Source organism: Astatotilapia calliptera, chromosome 16 (assembly GCF_964374335.1).
Source record: "Astatotilapia calliptera chromosome 16, fAstCal68.1, whole genome shotgun sequence".
In the NCBI taxonomy this organism is placed as follows: domain Eukaryota; kingdom Metazoa; phylum Chordata; class Actinopteri; order Cichliformes; family Cichlidae; genus Astatotilapia; species Astatotilapia calliptera.
Window position 1 is genome coordinate 27,634,045 of NC_137437.1, and position 15,906 is coordinate 27,649,950.

At 38.7% G+C, this 15,906-nt stretch overlaps 2 protein-coding genes across 2 annotated transcripts; both read left to right on the top strand.

Annotated features, from left to right (window-relative positions):
• The first annotated feature begins 2,735 nt into the window (after positions 1-2,735).
• On the top strand, positions 2,736-8,889 carry LOC113008366 (UDP-glucuronosyltransferase). The gene is made up of 5 exons (XM_026145728.2): positions 2,736-3,651; positions 4,243-4,374; positions 4,662-4,749; positions 4,897-5,116; positions 5,415-8,889. Exons 1-5 carry the CDS (start codon positions 2,791-2,793, stop codon positions 5,695-5,697), a joined length of 1,584 nt encoding a protein of 527 aa, XP_026001513.2. The 5' UTR covers positions 2,736-2,790; the 3' UTR covers positions 5,698-8,889.
• Positions 8,890-11,914: 3,025 nt separating this feature from the next.
• On the top strand, positions 11,915-14,877 carry LOC113007914 (granzyme B-like). Its single transcript, XM_026144967.2, has 5 exons — positions 11,915-12,939; positions 13,063-13,207; positions 13,812-13,959; positions 14,144-14,404; positions 14,544-14,877. The coding sequence occupies exons 1-5, from the start codon at positions 12,894-12,896 to the stop codon at positions 14,694-14,696; spliced, it is 753 nt and encodes a 250-aa protein (XP_026000752.2). The 5' UTR covers positions 11,915-12,893; the 3' UTR covers positions 14,697-14,877.
• The last annotated feature ends 1,029 nt before the right edge of the window (positions 14,878-15,906 follow it).

Below are 15,906 nucleotides of genomic sequence, written 5' to 3' on the forward strand. Positions count from 1 at the left end.
AGTAGTGAAAATACATCTGGCACAGACAATGTCCCCTTTTTTTTGCTACTAGTGAGAAAGTGAATCTTTCCAACTTTGGTTCTTTTGTGAAAATGTCTCTGTCAGTCCATTCCCAGTGTCAAAGGGCCGGTGTTCTGTATCAGGGTGACAATTCCTCACCCTGTTTTCAGAAAACAAAAAGTCTTTGGATAAGAGAAAATATGTGAGACCACAGTGGCAGACTTCCCAACAGTTTACAAAAATATTCTAGTTCCAGTTACAATAGGGCTGGTAATTAATAGTCATTCAAGTTCAAGGAAGGTGAGGAGAGTAGTCACACCTCAAGAGTCCTTTACAAGTATAAATATCTGCTCTTCAAGTGTCAGTAATCTTGAAACTGCCAGGTTTCTGCATTTTGTCTTCTAACCATGTCTGAAGGCTAAAACATATTTTTTCTTTAGAGCCACAGAGGACTATGGAATGAAAAGCCTGCTGTCTAAGTTTCAGTAGAGATAACAGATAATGCCACAAAAATGTCATTTTATGAAAAACTGAAGATTTGTCTGCCAATGATGAGAGTTGATTTTTGTTTTTTGTTGCTTTTTTCTTGCACAGTAATTTTACACTTCACTTCAGTGGCTGCTAACTTGTAATTGTTTCAGCATGTCCTATTGCAAAAGAGTTGAAATGCAGTTCATGTGAAAGGTCAATGACATCATTATTCAGACTTTAGGACAATAAGGCTTGTTCACTATAGTGTAAGTCAAACATTCCCACTGTTAAGTTGGCTGTTGTGCAGAGAAAATGTCTAAAGTGTTTTGACTGTCGATGGATGGATGGATGGATGGATAGGGTGCCATTGTTGTTTTTGCTGAATCTACAATCCTGATTAGTTAGTTACTTACAGAAATTTATTTTTTAAGACAAAGCGATGTTTACACAAAGGTAAAATTCCACATAACTGTTCTAGTATGTGTGGGTTTACGTGCCACCACTCTCACTTGTAGGTTATAGGTAAACTGGAATAAAGGGCAGGCTCTCATTATATAGCTAGTTTTCTGTTATTTAAAGAACATAAAGCACACACAAAGCAAATAAGGACCTTTGCCCTTATTGATAATCAGTATATGCTTTGCCACCATGACTTGCAACTCCTACTGACTGCTAGAGTTTGACATTTAACCCATTAGTGTTCAACAGTGAAATTTCATGGATTAATTTAAAGTGACTAAAACGCTTGCTCGGCTGAACAAATACGTAGAGGCTAGACTGAAGTAGTTTTTTTTACAACATCCTTTTTGTTACTTATCATTCAAACAAACACAGGTGCAAACAGTCAGGAACAAAGTATTGTTCAGTTTTTCTTGTTCACTCAGGAATAAAGTAAACCAGGCTTTATGGACCACAAAGAACACAACCACAATTATTTGATGTCTTATTATAGCTGGATAATCATGGGAGCCTGCACCTCTTGTAACTAACAACTAAAATGAGATACAATACAAAAAAGGCTGCAAATCGAACTGCAGTTATATCACGAGCAAGGATTTCACTGGATTTAACAGATTTGGATTTAAGGCGTGCAATGAAATGAATACCACATATAGTCTTGTATTTTTATCAGTCAAACACAAATACATGATTTTGTCACATAGTGCAGCCACATGTTGTGTCAGTACCCACTGGAAATTTTGTGTTTAAACCCCTAACAAGAAAACAAAAACACTCAGAAACAGTTTTCAGTCATTTAGGATCGAACAAACAATAATCATTTTTAAAAAGCCTTCAGACTAAATGACTGCAACTTAAGACTTCTCCAAACAGGGTGCCTACATTCTGGATTGGAACTTGTTTCTACTGAAGAAATTATTTATTTAAAGATGGTCAACAATGTGGCCAGTAGGGAACCCCTCCAACCCACTAAGACCTCCTCCCTTTCCCTTTAACCCCTTCTTTTTTATGTAATAACAAAATCACTGCACTGAAAGTTATAAAAGTATGTGTGTAACCCTGAATCGATTCATAATTTCCTTGTGAAAACTGCAGACACAGCGAGCCACAGCACATTCCAGGACATGGGAATTTGTTGCTGTGACTTTATTCCAGATATTGTACTCTTGTTCTCTATAAATCTTACCGCTCTAACAAATATTTAGCACTATGGTTATTCAAATCAGCCTCAAGCAAGTTGTAACCAAAGGTAAAATTCCTTACATATGTTGTTTCTTTGATAATATCAAACCCCTCCAAGAAGAAGGGTGTTGGTGTCCTATTACACTTGGCTTCGCACGCCATCAGTCTCATTACAATGGCTCAAGGTTTGCGTGTCTGGAGGAGAGAGAAAAAAAAGAACTCCCTTTAGCCCACATGTGCCGGGGGTTTTTTTTTTCAGGGGGAGGGGAGAAGGAACATCCAAAGTAAATAAAGATGACTCCGCTCAAACTGGCAGGCATTACATGCAGTGTGTGACTTTCTGATCTTACTAGAGTTTGGCGGTGGATACGATTATAATTGCTGTTAAATCACCTGCCATACAGGTTAGCATGATAAATGTGTTGAGTGTAAGCGGACTTCACAGGACACAAAAGAATGATTAACAGGAGATGGAACTGTGCATGCTAGACTTCCCCCACTTCCCTCCCATAGGAATCCCTTCCCCGCCTGTCTTCCTGTTGTGTAATAGGCCAAGCCCAAATGCAGCCTGAACTTCCTGCAGAATTTAAGCACACACACACCCCCTCCACTTGCCCAAATACATAAAGCCTCCACTACGTCTCACACCAAACCAGCTTGCAGTACAGAGAGGAGGCAATGAGCAACGGGGTGTGGTTTCCTACTCTGGGGCTGCTGGCCATGCTATGCTGCTTCAGCATGGGGCCGGTTCAAGGGGGGAAGGTGCTGGTTGTGCCTGTGGATGGAAGCCACTGGCTCAGCATGAAGATATTGGTGAAGGAACTCATCCGCAGGGGCCATGAAGTCGTAGTGCTGGTGCCAGAAAGCAGCCTGTTGATCCAAGGCTCAGAGAGCTTCAGGACAGAGATTTACAAAGTGCCTTACACCAAAGCTGAACTGGATGGATCTTTCAACATCTTCCAGAATGAAGTCTTCCTCAAACCTGCAGAATTTGAAGATTTGATAGTGAATTTGAGGCGACTGGTCAACTTTACTTCACTCCAGGTGAAAGGTTGTGAGAGTTTGCTGGACAATAAGCCTTTGATGAATCGACTGAGGGAGCAGGGTTTTGATCTTGTGCTTACAGACCCCTTCCTTCCTTGCGGGTCTGTCCTGGCTCATATGTTTTCCATTCCAGCTGTTTATTTCCTTCGTGGGCTTCCATGTGAGCTGGATATGAAGGCTAACAAGTGTCCTTCTCCTCCTTCCTATGTTCCAGTGTTTTTCTCTGGAAATAGAAACTCGATGACTTTCCCAGAGAGAGTAAAAAACTTTGTAATGTATGGTGTGCAGTCCTACATTTGCACAATACTCTATCCTCACTTTGATGATCTAGTCAGCAGGTATATAGGAGAGATTTCAACTTATCAAGAACTTGTCAGCCACGGGGCTATCTGGCTTCTCAGATATGACTTTACCTTTGAATGGCCCAGACCTCTCATGCCAAACATGGTGTTAATTGGAGGGATCAACTGTGCAAAGAGGGCTCCCCTGCCAGCGGTGAGTATGTGAATATATGAACGCAAGTGTAAACAAGCACATGTCACGTCTGGATGTAATCAAGCCAAATCACATATGCTCAGAGCTTACTGAAAAGCAGAGAATCAGCAGTCATTAGTTTTATATGGAAGAGGAGGTCAGAAACTTTTCTAACAACAACTAACATGAACTGCTTAGTGAAGTGATCATTCACATTAATGCTTGCTAAAGGGTTCTGGGACTACAAGAGATCTGTTAGTTTCAGAAATAGAGATGCAAATTATTTTTGACAGTTTTACCAAGAAATGAGTTATGATACTAAGGCACAACTGGTTTTTCTGCTCTTCTGGAAAACAAAGAAAATAAATGCAGATTCCCGAACAGTGGCCAGAATAGTCTAGGAAGAGAAGTGAGAGGCAGTGTTATGTCAACAGAGATCAAAAGCTGTACAGAACCAAACGGTTTGTTTATACACAAACAAGGAGGCTACAATACACAAACTGGTAATCAAATGAATTCTTTTTAGTATATTTTAAAATAATGCATAAAAGCTGTTGGAAAAATGTCTTTGTTTTAGATTTTTTGTCTGTTTTTTTCCTCCCCTCTCTGCAGGACTTGGAAGACTTTGTGAATGGTTCAGGAGATGACGGCTTCATTGTGTTTAGCATGGGTTCAGTGGTGTCCACCATGCCTGAAGAGAAAGCAAAGCACTTCTTAGACGCTTTTCGAAAAATACCTCAAAGGGTAATGATAACCTGAGTAGCTCACTGTACATCAATGGAATCGATTCACTTTTTTATACTTCTGTTTAGGATAAAGCTGGTTAATACACAAGATTCAGCCACACGAGCCACACAAACATTTACACAATACCCAGAGATTTTCACACTGTGCAATGAGGCCAAATGTCTAATCGGATTAAAGTGCAGGACTTTGTCCTCTGCCTTGCCTTGCTCTAAACATACAAAACCCTCCATTTATTACTTATGTACTCTGCACAATGAACAGAGATGGTTTTATTTGTGTTTCAGGTTGTGTGGAGATACACTGGTGCACTACCTGATGATATACCCAAGAATGTCAGAGTTATGAAGTGGTTACCTCAAAATGATCTCCTAGGTATGCATAGTTAAGTGAGAAAATTATGGTGTGCTGCTGTAATATCACACCTTACAAGCTAAAAACATATGACACTGAGATGAAATTATCTACATGTGATTCATGGTTGATTTGACCTGTAACCGAGTTTGTGTCTGTGCTCCCTAGCCCATGCCAAGGCTAAAGTCTTCATCACTCATGGAGGCTCCCATGGTATCTATGAAGGTATCTGTAATGGTGTGCCCATGTTGATGTTTCCACTTTTTGGAGACCAGGGAGACAACGTGAATCGCTTGTTGGGCCGTGGCGCTGCTTTGAAACTCAGTATATATGACGTGACAACTGAACAGCTACTGGGTGCGCTAAAGAAACTTATCTATGACAAAAGGTGAGGAAACTGGTTATTGAATTGAAATGCACTGAAGAATGCAAAAAAAAAATGGTGTTGAAATACTGTGATTAACATATTTATTGGACCCACATCATAAAAACAAGACTAAAATGACTAAATTTATATTTTTTATCGAGTTGGCACACTGGAAATTAATCAAGCATAACCTTCGACCACTAAAACTACTTTTCCTGTTAAGGAACGCAAGTTAATAACTTTAAACCTACATGGACGTGCTTGGTGAATCAGTAACTGGAAAACATTAAACCTTTAACAAAATATTACCTGTCCTCAGGTACAAAGCAAAGATGATGGAGCTTTCAGCGGTACACCTAGACCGTCCCACTGAGCCTGTGGACCTAGCTGCGTTTTGGACCGAGTTTGTCATGAGACACAAAGGAGCTTCGCATCTCAGAGTGGGCGCTCATGATTTGAACTGGTTCCAGTACCACAGCTTGGATGTGCTGTCGTTTTTCGCCGTCATTCTCATAACAGTTGTGTGGATGACAGTGAAATGCTGCCGATTTTGTATCCGCAAGTGTTGCAGGAAAGGAACTGCAAAAAGAAAATGTGAATAGCGTTTATATTCATTTGCATTCTTTAATTTTTACATATTCAGTGACAAAGCTAATGGTTGAAACACTGCACTGAACTTTCAGCTGGATGTACTGTACGAGTGTTTTATGTGTGAAATCTCAGCCAAAGTGCTATTACCAGTGTTGGGTAAGTTACTTTAAAATAGTAACTTAGTTACATTACTAGTTACTGCTATCAAAAGTAACTCAGTTATTTCAAGTTACTTGTTACTTTCAAAGTAACTAGTTACTAGGGAAAGTAACTTTGCTTTTACTCAGAATTCTCTTGTTAATGTGTTGCTTCCGTAACTGGATACCCAGCAAGAGTGCCAGTCTTCTAGCTTGCTTACTTGCCACAAGTGCACTGTACCACCTACCAATAGAAAGGAAAAAAATAATGTGTATATTTCCACGAGAGAAATCCCACGCCTGGACCGTCGTTGACCGCCGCCATGATTCTAGCCTACGTCACAGCGTCATGTGCGCTTTTTACATCCAACACGAAAACTGCAGTCGTGGTGCTTTCGATTGTACTATGAACTCGGAAATTCTGCCTTCTGAATAGGAAGATGTAGATAACACCAGACTGCAGATGAGCTGCATACAGGGCTGGACTGGGACAAAAAATCGGCCCGGGCGTTTTGACTGACCGGCCCGCCATTATTGGAAAAATCATAAAGCCTTTGAATGAAAACAAACGCTGTTGTGACATTGATGTACACTGTTTTGATCTATCAATCGTTTGTTGTAAGATTCAGATAATTATTTTTTAAAAGCTAGACATTTTAAATGAGAATAAGAAAGAAAAGTATTTCTTTGTGCCCCCCTTTCCCTGTTAATGCCCTACCTGGACCCCTGGCAACACTTTGCTAGATCCACACCTGCACAGTTACCAGCTGTCAGCTACCTAAAAAAGGATCCTGGGGTTATTTGTCTCTCAGAAACAGTTCATAACTTCCCTTCAACTCATTCATGTCACCTAAAAGGTAAACCTGTTTCTCCATCACCTGTTCAGCTCTGATGATTCAGTAAGGACATCTCCTGGTTTCATCTTCATGTTTCCCTCTCACCACATATCCAAAACCGATATCATGACCAGCAGCTTTTACAGCTGTGGCTCCTGCAAACATCAGCTGATACTAGAAATTAATATTAGATAAATTCTAACAACAGCTGATCAAGCTTAAACGTGCTGCTGTTGTTTAGCGCGACATCCACTGGTTTCTTCTTTCTGGCACGAAGTGGGCGATTAAGAAACAAGAGAGAAAAGCCGATCAGCTGATCATTGATCAGTTTCATGATTGAAGTAGAAACGGGAGAGGGAGGGGGAGAGAATGAGAGAAGAAGAGGCAGCTGTGCAGCGTAAAGACACAGAATAACTCCAGCTTTGTGTGTTTTTCATGCTAGCTGAAGTACGGGGCAAACTGTGTTCCTTTTCACCTCAATACCAAACGAAAATATTACGAAACGCTCTCTGAATATGGAACAATTCGGGATGGTTGGCAACTCTAATAACTAACCTTATGAACAAAATAAAGTTTAACATCAGTAACATCATAGCACCCACCCAGCATGCTAGCTAGTACGCAGCTTAATGTAACTGACTGTAAAAAGTCAGCACAACGAAAATAAACTCCACCTAAACTTGGTTTATATCTGACCCAGATAGACTGCAGGTCACAACTTCTTACCTGAAGTTCAGTTCACCTGACACTCGGACAGGCGGCCGCTTCGGGTCTCTCCTCCTCCTGCCTCCCCTTTCCCTCATCCACCTGCTGGCCTCCACCACTTGCTAATATTACTGAATCTGTGGAAGCTCCGCGATAGCCTCCACACGAAGTAACAAATAACGAGCCTATCTAAATCCCAGTAACGTGTTCCTGATTTTGGCATAATAACTAGTTACCGTGCTCGTTACCACAATAATAACGTAGTTACTGTAACGCATTACTTAATAACGCGTTAGTCCCAACACTGGTTATTACTGACTTTAAGAAGTGAAATATAATGATGAATGACATAATTCCAGGCAAATAAATGATGCTTTTAAACAACTTATGTGTGGATTTAATTGTAATATTTCTGAAAATTTGAGAATGTTGTACATGGAACAATACTTTGAAGACTGAGGGACCCTTCATCAGTCATCAGTCATTCATCGAGATTGTTGAGTGATTGGATTACTAGTGCACTAAATGGCTGAAATTCTGTTCCTTGTTAGTAAGCAGAATCCCAACAACTAACAAGACAACATTTCTAGTGTTATTTACACTATGTATTTGTTAACTGGCATCTCTCCCAGAGAAATAACTCATATAAAGACTGAACTTATCCACTTGTTTAACAGAACAGCTGACTGAAAGAGCCTTTTTTACTCTCCATATCAACATCTTGTAAGATTATTTCAAAAATAAACCATAAAACCTGGAGTTTTTACCTTTGAAAGGCAAACATATACTTTAGTTTTCAAGAATGTACCAAAGAGGCTGTGGCCACAAGTGGTCGCTGAGTGTTGCTCACTGTTAGGTGCAAAACAGTGTGACAGTAACCTCATCTTTAAACCACGATAATGAGAGTGCCCGCTGTTTTCACTCTGACTCCATCTCTTTGATTATAACTCAGGAGCCAAAAGATGTGTTAAGAATGCAACACTGGCTCTACAGCGCAGTCCTGCCAAGAAGTTTTCAGGTGTGTGAACGAGGAAGAGAATGTAAAACCTTAGAAACTAATTGTTAGGTATTTTAGTACCATGGGAGCATTTACTGGATATTGTTTTATAGTGACATTATACAGGAAAACTCTGTCATTCAATAAGGCCCCTTTGTTTTAGTTATTTTTCTCTTTGACCCAAGAATTGATGTGTGAGAATCACAGGCTGGTACAAGGTTGAAATACCACAGAGATCACTCCCTCAGCTACATTAGTTTCTAAATCTCTTAGGAGACGCCTGTTGAAGGCCAGATGGTTTGTTTCAGAATTCACTAATGAAAGAACTCTTTATTTCGTGCCTTGAAAATATGTCGCTGAGATAATCATAATTGTAGCTGAACTGATAAACTATACAAAGGGTGCTTCTTCACCCAAGGTGATCTTGGTCTGTACTGGTTTAAACTGAGAATCTGCTGACTCATGAATTTTTCCCTCTATATAAACTGTTGTACTTGAGAATAAAGTTGAGTCGATTTGGGAAGACAACCTGAAGCAGTCTCTGTTTTCTTGTTCTCCCAAGCTGCTCCCGAGCTCGTACTAACACGCTGAATGGCATGCTTGAATGTTACTTGAGAATATATTTGACTGTGTTACAGATTAAGGGACAATCTCTGCTGATAGGTGAAGGTACAATCTCTGCTGATAGACGCCCACGCCTCGGAGGAAGCAGATCCACGGATTAGGCCCTGGAAGCCGTTTCCTTCACTAATCATGACACAAATATCAATAATAATGAGGACATTCAGGCTTGTTGGGACATGTGCTTTTGACAAGTCAAATTATTCAGTTTCTGTTTATCTGAGAAAAAATGTATGGCTTTACCACCTGTGTAATTGGTGTATGACTTAATTTCTTTACTTGTACAGACAAATCTGAATGAACACAGAGCGATGTAGTTTAGTAAGTGAAACTAGTATTTTAGTAATTCCCCTGTGATTAACTGGAATTTCAATGTGATTATATTTACCTACATGTATTTAAAGGTGGGTAGACTAGAATAAAGGTTGTAACAAGTCAGTTTTTTTGACAGGAAACAAAGAAACTATACTAGAAATTTAAAAAATGTTTTAAAAGAATATTCAAAATTCAACTGGTGTGTAACTAATTTTAAACACAGCATAAGGTTTTCTTTTACATAACCTAAGGACTAATTTTAAGTATTGCATAAATTCAGGTATTTTACAGGAAAGGAAACAGATGATCAAATGATGCTGTAATTTTAAGCAGTGCATTATTTCATGTTAATTTGGAAGAAAAACAAACTATATTTTCCCATCTTGCATTTTGAGTAAGCTGTACTTTTTGTTGTATCAGGTCCTGCATGTGCAACAAAGTTTTTAACACCCTGACACCAAAGTTTCCGTTGTGGCACTTGGAAGCCTGATGGCAAAAACAGTTAAGGGGCTTTGCAAGCCAAACTTTTCAGCTTTTGCTTCAGTGCCATCATGATCTACTGCATCACATGCATCTTTCTACAAGTCTCCCTCACAGGTAAGATAAGGTCATTTTTGAAAGACAAGTGAATAAAGCATATTCCTTTACTTTATATAATTATAAGGTCATGAGCAAGAAATGGGCATGATTTTGATATAATCAGTATATTGATTCTACATTCTTTTCTTATGTAAGGGGCTGCTGAGAGCAGTATAATTGGTGGCAGAGAAGCAAAGCCCCATTCCAGACCTTACATGGCATCACTCCAGTATCAAGAACACCATTCATGTGGTGGGATGTTAATCCGAGAGGACTTTGTTCATTGCATTCATGGCTTCTCAATCATATGCAAACATTTGAGGTCCGTTTTCCCCTGTGAAACCAGTCATCTGCATAGAACGTCTGAAAAAGATCCCCTTAATCTCAACTTAATCTCAACTTAATTCATATATTTAAAAGATACTTCCATTTAGCAAAATAATTATAACACTGTGATACGCGTACATACCAAGAACGAAACAAATGTGTTCTAAGAAGACTAGCAGATACACATTCATTTGAACAGGCAGGGTATTTGGGTTTATGCAGTTCTGGGAAAAAGAGTAGCACTTCAGGCACAAATCAAAGGTGTTTAATCAGGTCTGACAGTTTCATGTATGGAACGCGAAAGTGAAAACAACACAAGGATCCTAACAAATGTGTGCTTTTTACTATGTTTTAGTTTATACTACCACTAGATGTTGCCAAAGTCACCAATTTTTAAACGTATACCAATGGGCCACAAACTGTGGAGTGGCCTCCTCTGGTGGAGCAAAGAGCTACTGCTGGGGTGTTCGTTACCAATACATTCATTGAGTTATATTAGGAAATTAATGAAAAACTGCAGTAAATATATTTTAGAATTGAAAGCATCAATTTGATTAAAGAGCTCCCAAACACTGTGGATTAACCAGTTTATAGAAACATAAACCTTACACTTTGTGGTGGTCTAATGAAAGTAGTAAACTAGTTAAAGAGCATATTTTTAAATCTGCAACATCTGTCTCTCAGTCACTGCATGGTCCAACCACACTCTCTTATGCTGGTTGGTTAGGCCTCTTTTCTGGCCAATGTGGACAAGTACACTGTGTGCTTGGCTGAATACTCTGCTGTTCTCTGTACTGTATTGTAGAGGTTTCCTGTGGATATGTTTTGTACTCAGGATCAGATCTGTTTCAGTTCTCAAGAAAACTGAGACACTGTTTAGACAAGTGAGTGTTGCTCACAAATCAACACTTACCTCATCCTTAAACTATGAGGTGAGAGTGCCCACTGGTTTCACTCTAACTCCGCCCTTTTGATTATGAGTCAGAAGGTGTGTTAAAAAGCAAACCTGGATCTACAGTCAGTGACATTTACACTTGTAGGACCATGTGCTGTTAAAAAGATAAACAGTTCTGTTTCTGTTTTGTTTGTTTTTTTCAGGAAAACCTTTGTGGCTAACTGGTGCATGGCTTTTTACCCATACAGACAAATCTGTATTTATACATACAGCTATTTAGTTTAAAAAATAAAAATAATGTTTTAAGTAGTGCTCTTAGTTTTCGGTTTATCCAACTTACTCTTTGCAAATATTAGTTTGAATGAAATGTTATCAGTGTCAGCGTTTTCATTGCCTATCATCTTTGTTATTGTGGTGATCACACAGCAACTATAATCACATTTCACTCTGTGGTAGCCTCTGCTTGCTGCGATCATGTGGCTTTTGCTAGGTTGGTTAGCCCATCTGACTGCTTTCTATATATTGGGATCATGTAAAACCCCTTAACCGCTGTAGTATTATATCCTGTTCTTCAGGAAGCAGCTTGAAAGTGTAAACAAAGTTTCTGTATTTTACAGCATGTGCAGTAAAAAAAACAAGTGTAGATCGAGCCGTGCTAGATTTCCCACTAATTCCCTGATGTTACAACAAGTAATATTTGACATAATGTCTAATTAAATGTGAGTTATTGGCTTTGTTAGATCATTTTGAACTCGTGTATTTAAAATAAAACATAGGTGTTTTGTACTAGAGCAAGAGTGTTTTGAAGCTTTTACGAGTTAATGAAATGAGGACGGGCTGCCAGAGGGGATCATCTACTGTGATTATTAAATTTATGTTTCTGTGAAATTTGTCAGTGACACCCTCAATTATGATGAGAGATTGAACACATCTGAGAGAACATAGAGAGTAAATCAAACATCGAAATTTGTTCAGCTGCACAGATTCAAAGGCAAAATGAGAACGTAAACTTCTAACCTTTTGTTGTGTAAGGCAATGAATGTACTGTTCAACTACGTTTACAGCATTTAGTCAACAAGTTCATGTCCTTATAGAGAATGCTGTAAAGACACCCACCAAACTGGGCTTTAAATAATAAGTTATTATTAAATAATAAGTTCAGAAAAACATGTGCACTGTATGTGCACATGTGATGAAACAAAAGAAAAAGAAAGAAAGAAAAAAGGAAGTAATGTGTGTATAGGGTTCATAGTGAGAGGTGTGAATATCTTTGTACACACCGTGGTTACTATGACGATAATACACGCTTTCCATTTCACGATTTACCACCAACCTTCACCATCTTCCTTTAAAATAAATGTGATCGACAGAAAAAAAAGGAACTTTCATCAGAGCAAAAATTGGAATTATCCTCTCATAGAGGTGTGTGATTTTTAGAGAGGACAACCACAAAACGTAGGATTTTGAATTGAATTAATCTGAATTGCATAAAACCACATGAAGGTGCAAACACACATACAGTATAGAAAAACAATAAAGCATTGACAATTTAACAACGTTTGATGCTATCTTGCTTGAGAAGATGGCTACAGACGATCTTTTTTTAATATGTTTTTTCACAGTTGTGTTTCACATGTAAAGCAGTGAGCAGGGTGTGATAGCAACTCCTGCCCGTGCAACAACGTTTTTGACACCTGCCCACAGCGTTTCCGTTGTGGCAGTTGGAAGGCAGACAGCAAAAAGGGTTAGGGGGGCTTTGAAAGCCAAACTTTTCAGCTTTTGCTTCAGTGCCATCATGATCTGCTGCATCATATTCATCTTTCTACAAGTCTCCCTCACAGGTAAGATTTTTGGAAGAGATATAATTAAAGCATCTCACTTTTCCTTTTTAAGGTCATAAACAAGAAATGGGCATGACTTTGATATAATCAGTGTATTGATTTTACCTTCTTTTCTCTTGTGAGGGGCTGCTGAGAGCGGTATAGTTGGTGGCAGGGAGGCAAAACCGCATTCCAGACCTTACATGGCATCAATCCAGTATCAAGCCCAACATTCATGTGGTGGGATACTAATCCGGGAGGACTTTGTTCTAACGGCAGCACACTGCAAGTGAGTGCAGGGGCATTTCTTTTGTTTTGGGTTTCTTTGTAAATCAAGAACTAAAGAAAAAAAGTCCTAAAAATTGGTATTTATGTAACAATTACCCCCCAAAAAGTTAAGGATTTTATCTATTCAAAATATATCACTACTGAGTTATGTTATAAACACAGTTTAACACACATGTTGTAGGTCTCCACTAAGATCCAGCGGCACATCACTTTCAGACTCACCTATCTATTCAGCAACACATTGTGTCCTATGACACAGGCATTTTAACCCCAGAAAATAAAAACCACACACACACAGATGTCGGTCTAACTATTTCATAATACTGCAAAGATGATTTCTCAGCCCAAATTTGTAGAGTCGTGAGCTTTGTAAGACAAATGGATGCAAACTACACTGATCAAATATCCACCACAGCATAACAGTTAAGAACTCAGGTTTTTCCTTGAATTTGTCACCTGTTCAGTATTTAAGCATATTGTAACCTGGCTGAAGAAAATTTGCTGTTATGAGTGTTTCATGGCTGTACTTTATAAACCTTTATTTTTATGTATAATCAGTGTAACTGTATGAGATTTCAGGACATAAAAATGTTAGCTTTTTTCAGATATGACAACAGCGGTCCTTGCACAGTGGTGCTTGGAGCACATGACATTAGCAAGAAAGAGAAAAGTCAACAACGCATCAAAGTGGCCAAGTACTACCGTCATCCAAAATTCAACGGGAAATACGATTATGACATCATGTTGCTTAAGGTAAAGCTAATAGGCCATCAAATTTCATTTTAAAGCATTTTTGTGCAGTGTACCTATTCACAGTTAAAGCTTTGTTATGCAATTTCACACTTGTGCTAGGTAGCAGGTGTGAGTGTGTGTTAATTGCTGACCTTTATATATAGAAGAAACTCCCCTTTCAATAACACGTTGCTGTCTTTCACAGTTAGAAAAGAATGCCACACTGAATAAGTATGTGAAGACCACCGGACTACCTAAGAAGAATGGGAAAATACCTGCCAATATTAAATGTTATGTGGCTGGCTGGGGTCGGACTGGAAAAAATATGCCCACCTCAAATGTTCTAAAGGAAGCCACAGAGAAGATGCAATTCAGCAATGAGTGCAAAAGTATTTGGCAAGCATATTTTAATTCTAATCAAATGATATGCACCAAGTTTACCAAGAAGGATGGAGGAGTTTGCCAGGTAATCAAATGTTAAAGGCAACCAGTACACCATTATTAATATTCAGAAAAACTAGTTTTTGTTTTTTATTCATAACAAGAAAAATGCAATGTTTTCAAAGACGACTTAATCAAGTCTCTCTGCTCTTTTTTTTTTATAGGGCGATTCTGGTGGACCACTTATTTGCAACAAGATGTCTCAAGGTTTAACAGCTTTTACTTTGGCAGATGATTGTAATAATCCAAAATATCCTCATGTCTACACTAAAATTAATTTCTTCATTCCCTGGATCAAGGAAAAAATGAAAGAATAGAGGAATGTTGCATGAGCCACTAGTGAGTGGAGAAGTGGGCTTTTTTCATTTACTGATTAAACAATTTGGTTGAATGGTCTTTGTATTAAAAAGGAATTCAAAAGTTGAAATGTGTATGTTAAGCATTTGGATAAACACACCTGATTACACGCAGATATTGTGTAATAAACTTTAAACTGTACCTTTTCATTTTCTGAACTTTTCTTTATTTGCCTTTTCAATTTTGATTTCTAACTTTTAGGAACTTTTTATTTACTTTCATTACTTAATGTTTAAGCCAATGGAGCATGAGGCTGGGGTCTGATCACACCATAGTTCACAGTCATTGCATTCGTGGCTTCGCAATAAAAGTGAAAACCTTTGAAGCTGAACAGTTTTGCTTCTGTGAAACTAGTCTTCAACACAGAAGTTCTAAAACGTTGCCCTTAAACATTCTGTTCCTCTGTTTGATTCTGTTACATGTATTACATGTTTAAAAGATCATTTTTATTTAGCAAAGGTAAGACAAAAAATAAAGACTAAGAAAAACTAACTGGACTTGGATCTCTTTGTCACATAATTATTTCTCTATTACCTATTACAGAACAGACATGTGCATACCTAAAACATTAGAAATTTGTTCTACGAAGACTAGTTTTAGTCTGTTTCACACCATGTTTTACAGCACTTGATGTGTCTGCAGCAAAGTACCTTGGGTTCATGCAGTTCTGGGAAAACAAAATACCGCCACAGCCACAAACCAGGCATAAACCAAGGGTGTTTTTTTAACAATCTCACGTGGAATGTGAAAGTGAAAGAATGGATGTTGTGAAAATGTGCTGTATGACATGTTTTAGTCTACCACGAGGTGTCACCAAAGTCAGTGTCTGTTTTAAATCATACCAGTGAACCAAAGACTGTGAAGGGGGCTCCTAGTTTGGACAACCAGGAAAAAAGCTGTGCATCAATCCATCCATGGAATGTCATTTATCTCAATCTGGGTGGTGGAGGCACGAGTCTAAGCAGAGGCACCCAGCCCTCCCTCTCCCTCCACCTCTCCTTGGGGAACACCAGTATGTTCTCAAGCCAGCTGAGATATGTAAAGCTTCCAGTATGTCCATCAGAGTGTGCATGTTACATATAAAGTGCTTGTATGAATGTGTGTGAGTTGTCTTTGTGTGTCACTGGTTTTGTTTAGTTTGCACTCTTAGCTTCTTCAAATGCACAGGAA

Coding starts and splice junctions, on each gene's coding strand:
- LOC113008366 (XM_026145728.2), top strand. CDS start 2,791: ATGAGCAACGGGGTGTGGTTTCCTACTCTGGGGCTGCTGGCCATGCTA. Junction 4,375..4,661: donor TTCGAAAAATACCTCAAAGG/GTAATGATAACC, acceptor TTTGTGTTTCAG/GTTGTGTGGAGATACACTGG. Junction 5,117..5,414: donor AAACTTATCTATGACAAAAG/GTGAGGAAACTG, acceptor ACCTGTCCTCAG/GTACAAAGCAAAGATGATGG.
- LOC113007914 (XM_026144967.2), top strand. CDS start 12,894: ATGATCTGCTGCATCATATTCATCTTTCTACAAGTCTCCCTCACAG. Junction 13,208..13,811: donor CTAACGGCAGCACACTGCAA/GTGAGTGCAGGG, acceptor AGCTTTTTTCAG/ATATGACAACAGCGGTCCTT. Junction 13,960..14,143: donor ATGACATCATGTTGCTTAAG/GTAAAGCTAATA, acceptor TGTCTTTCACAG/TTAGAAAAGAATGCCACACT.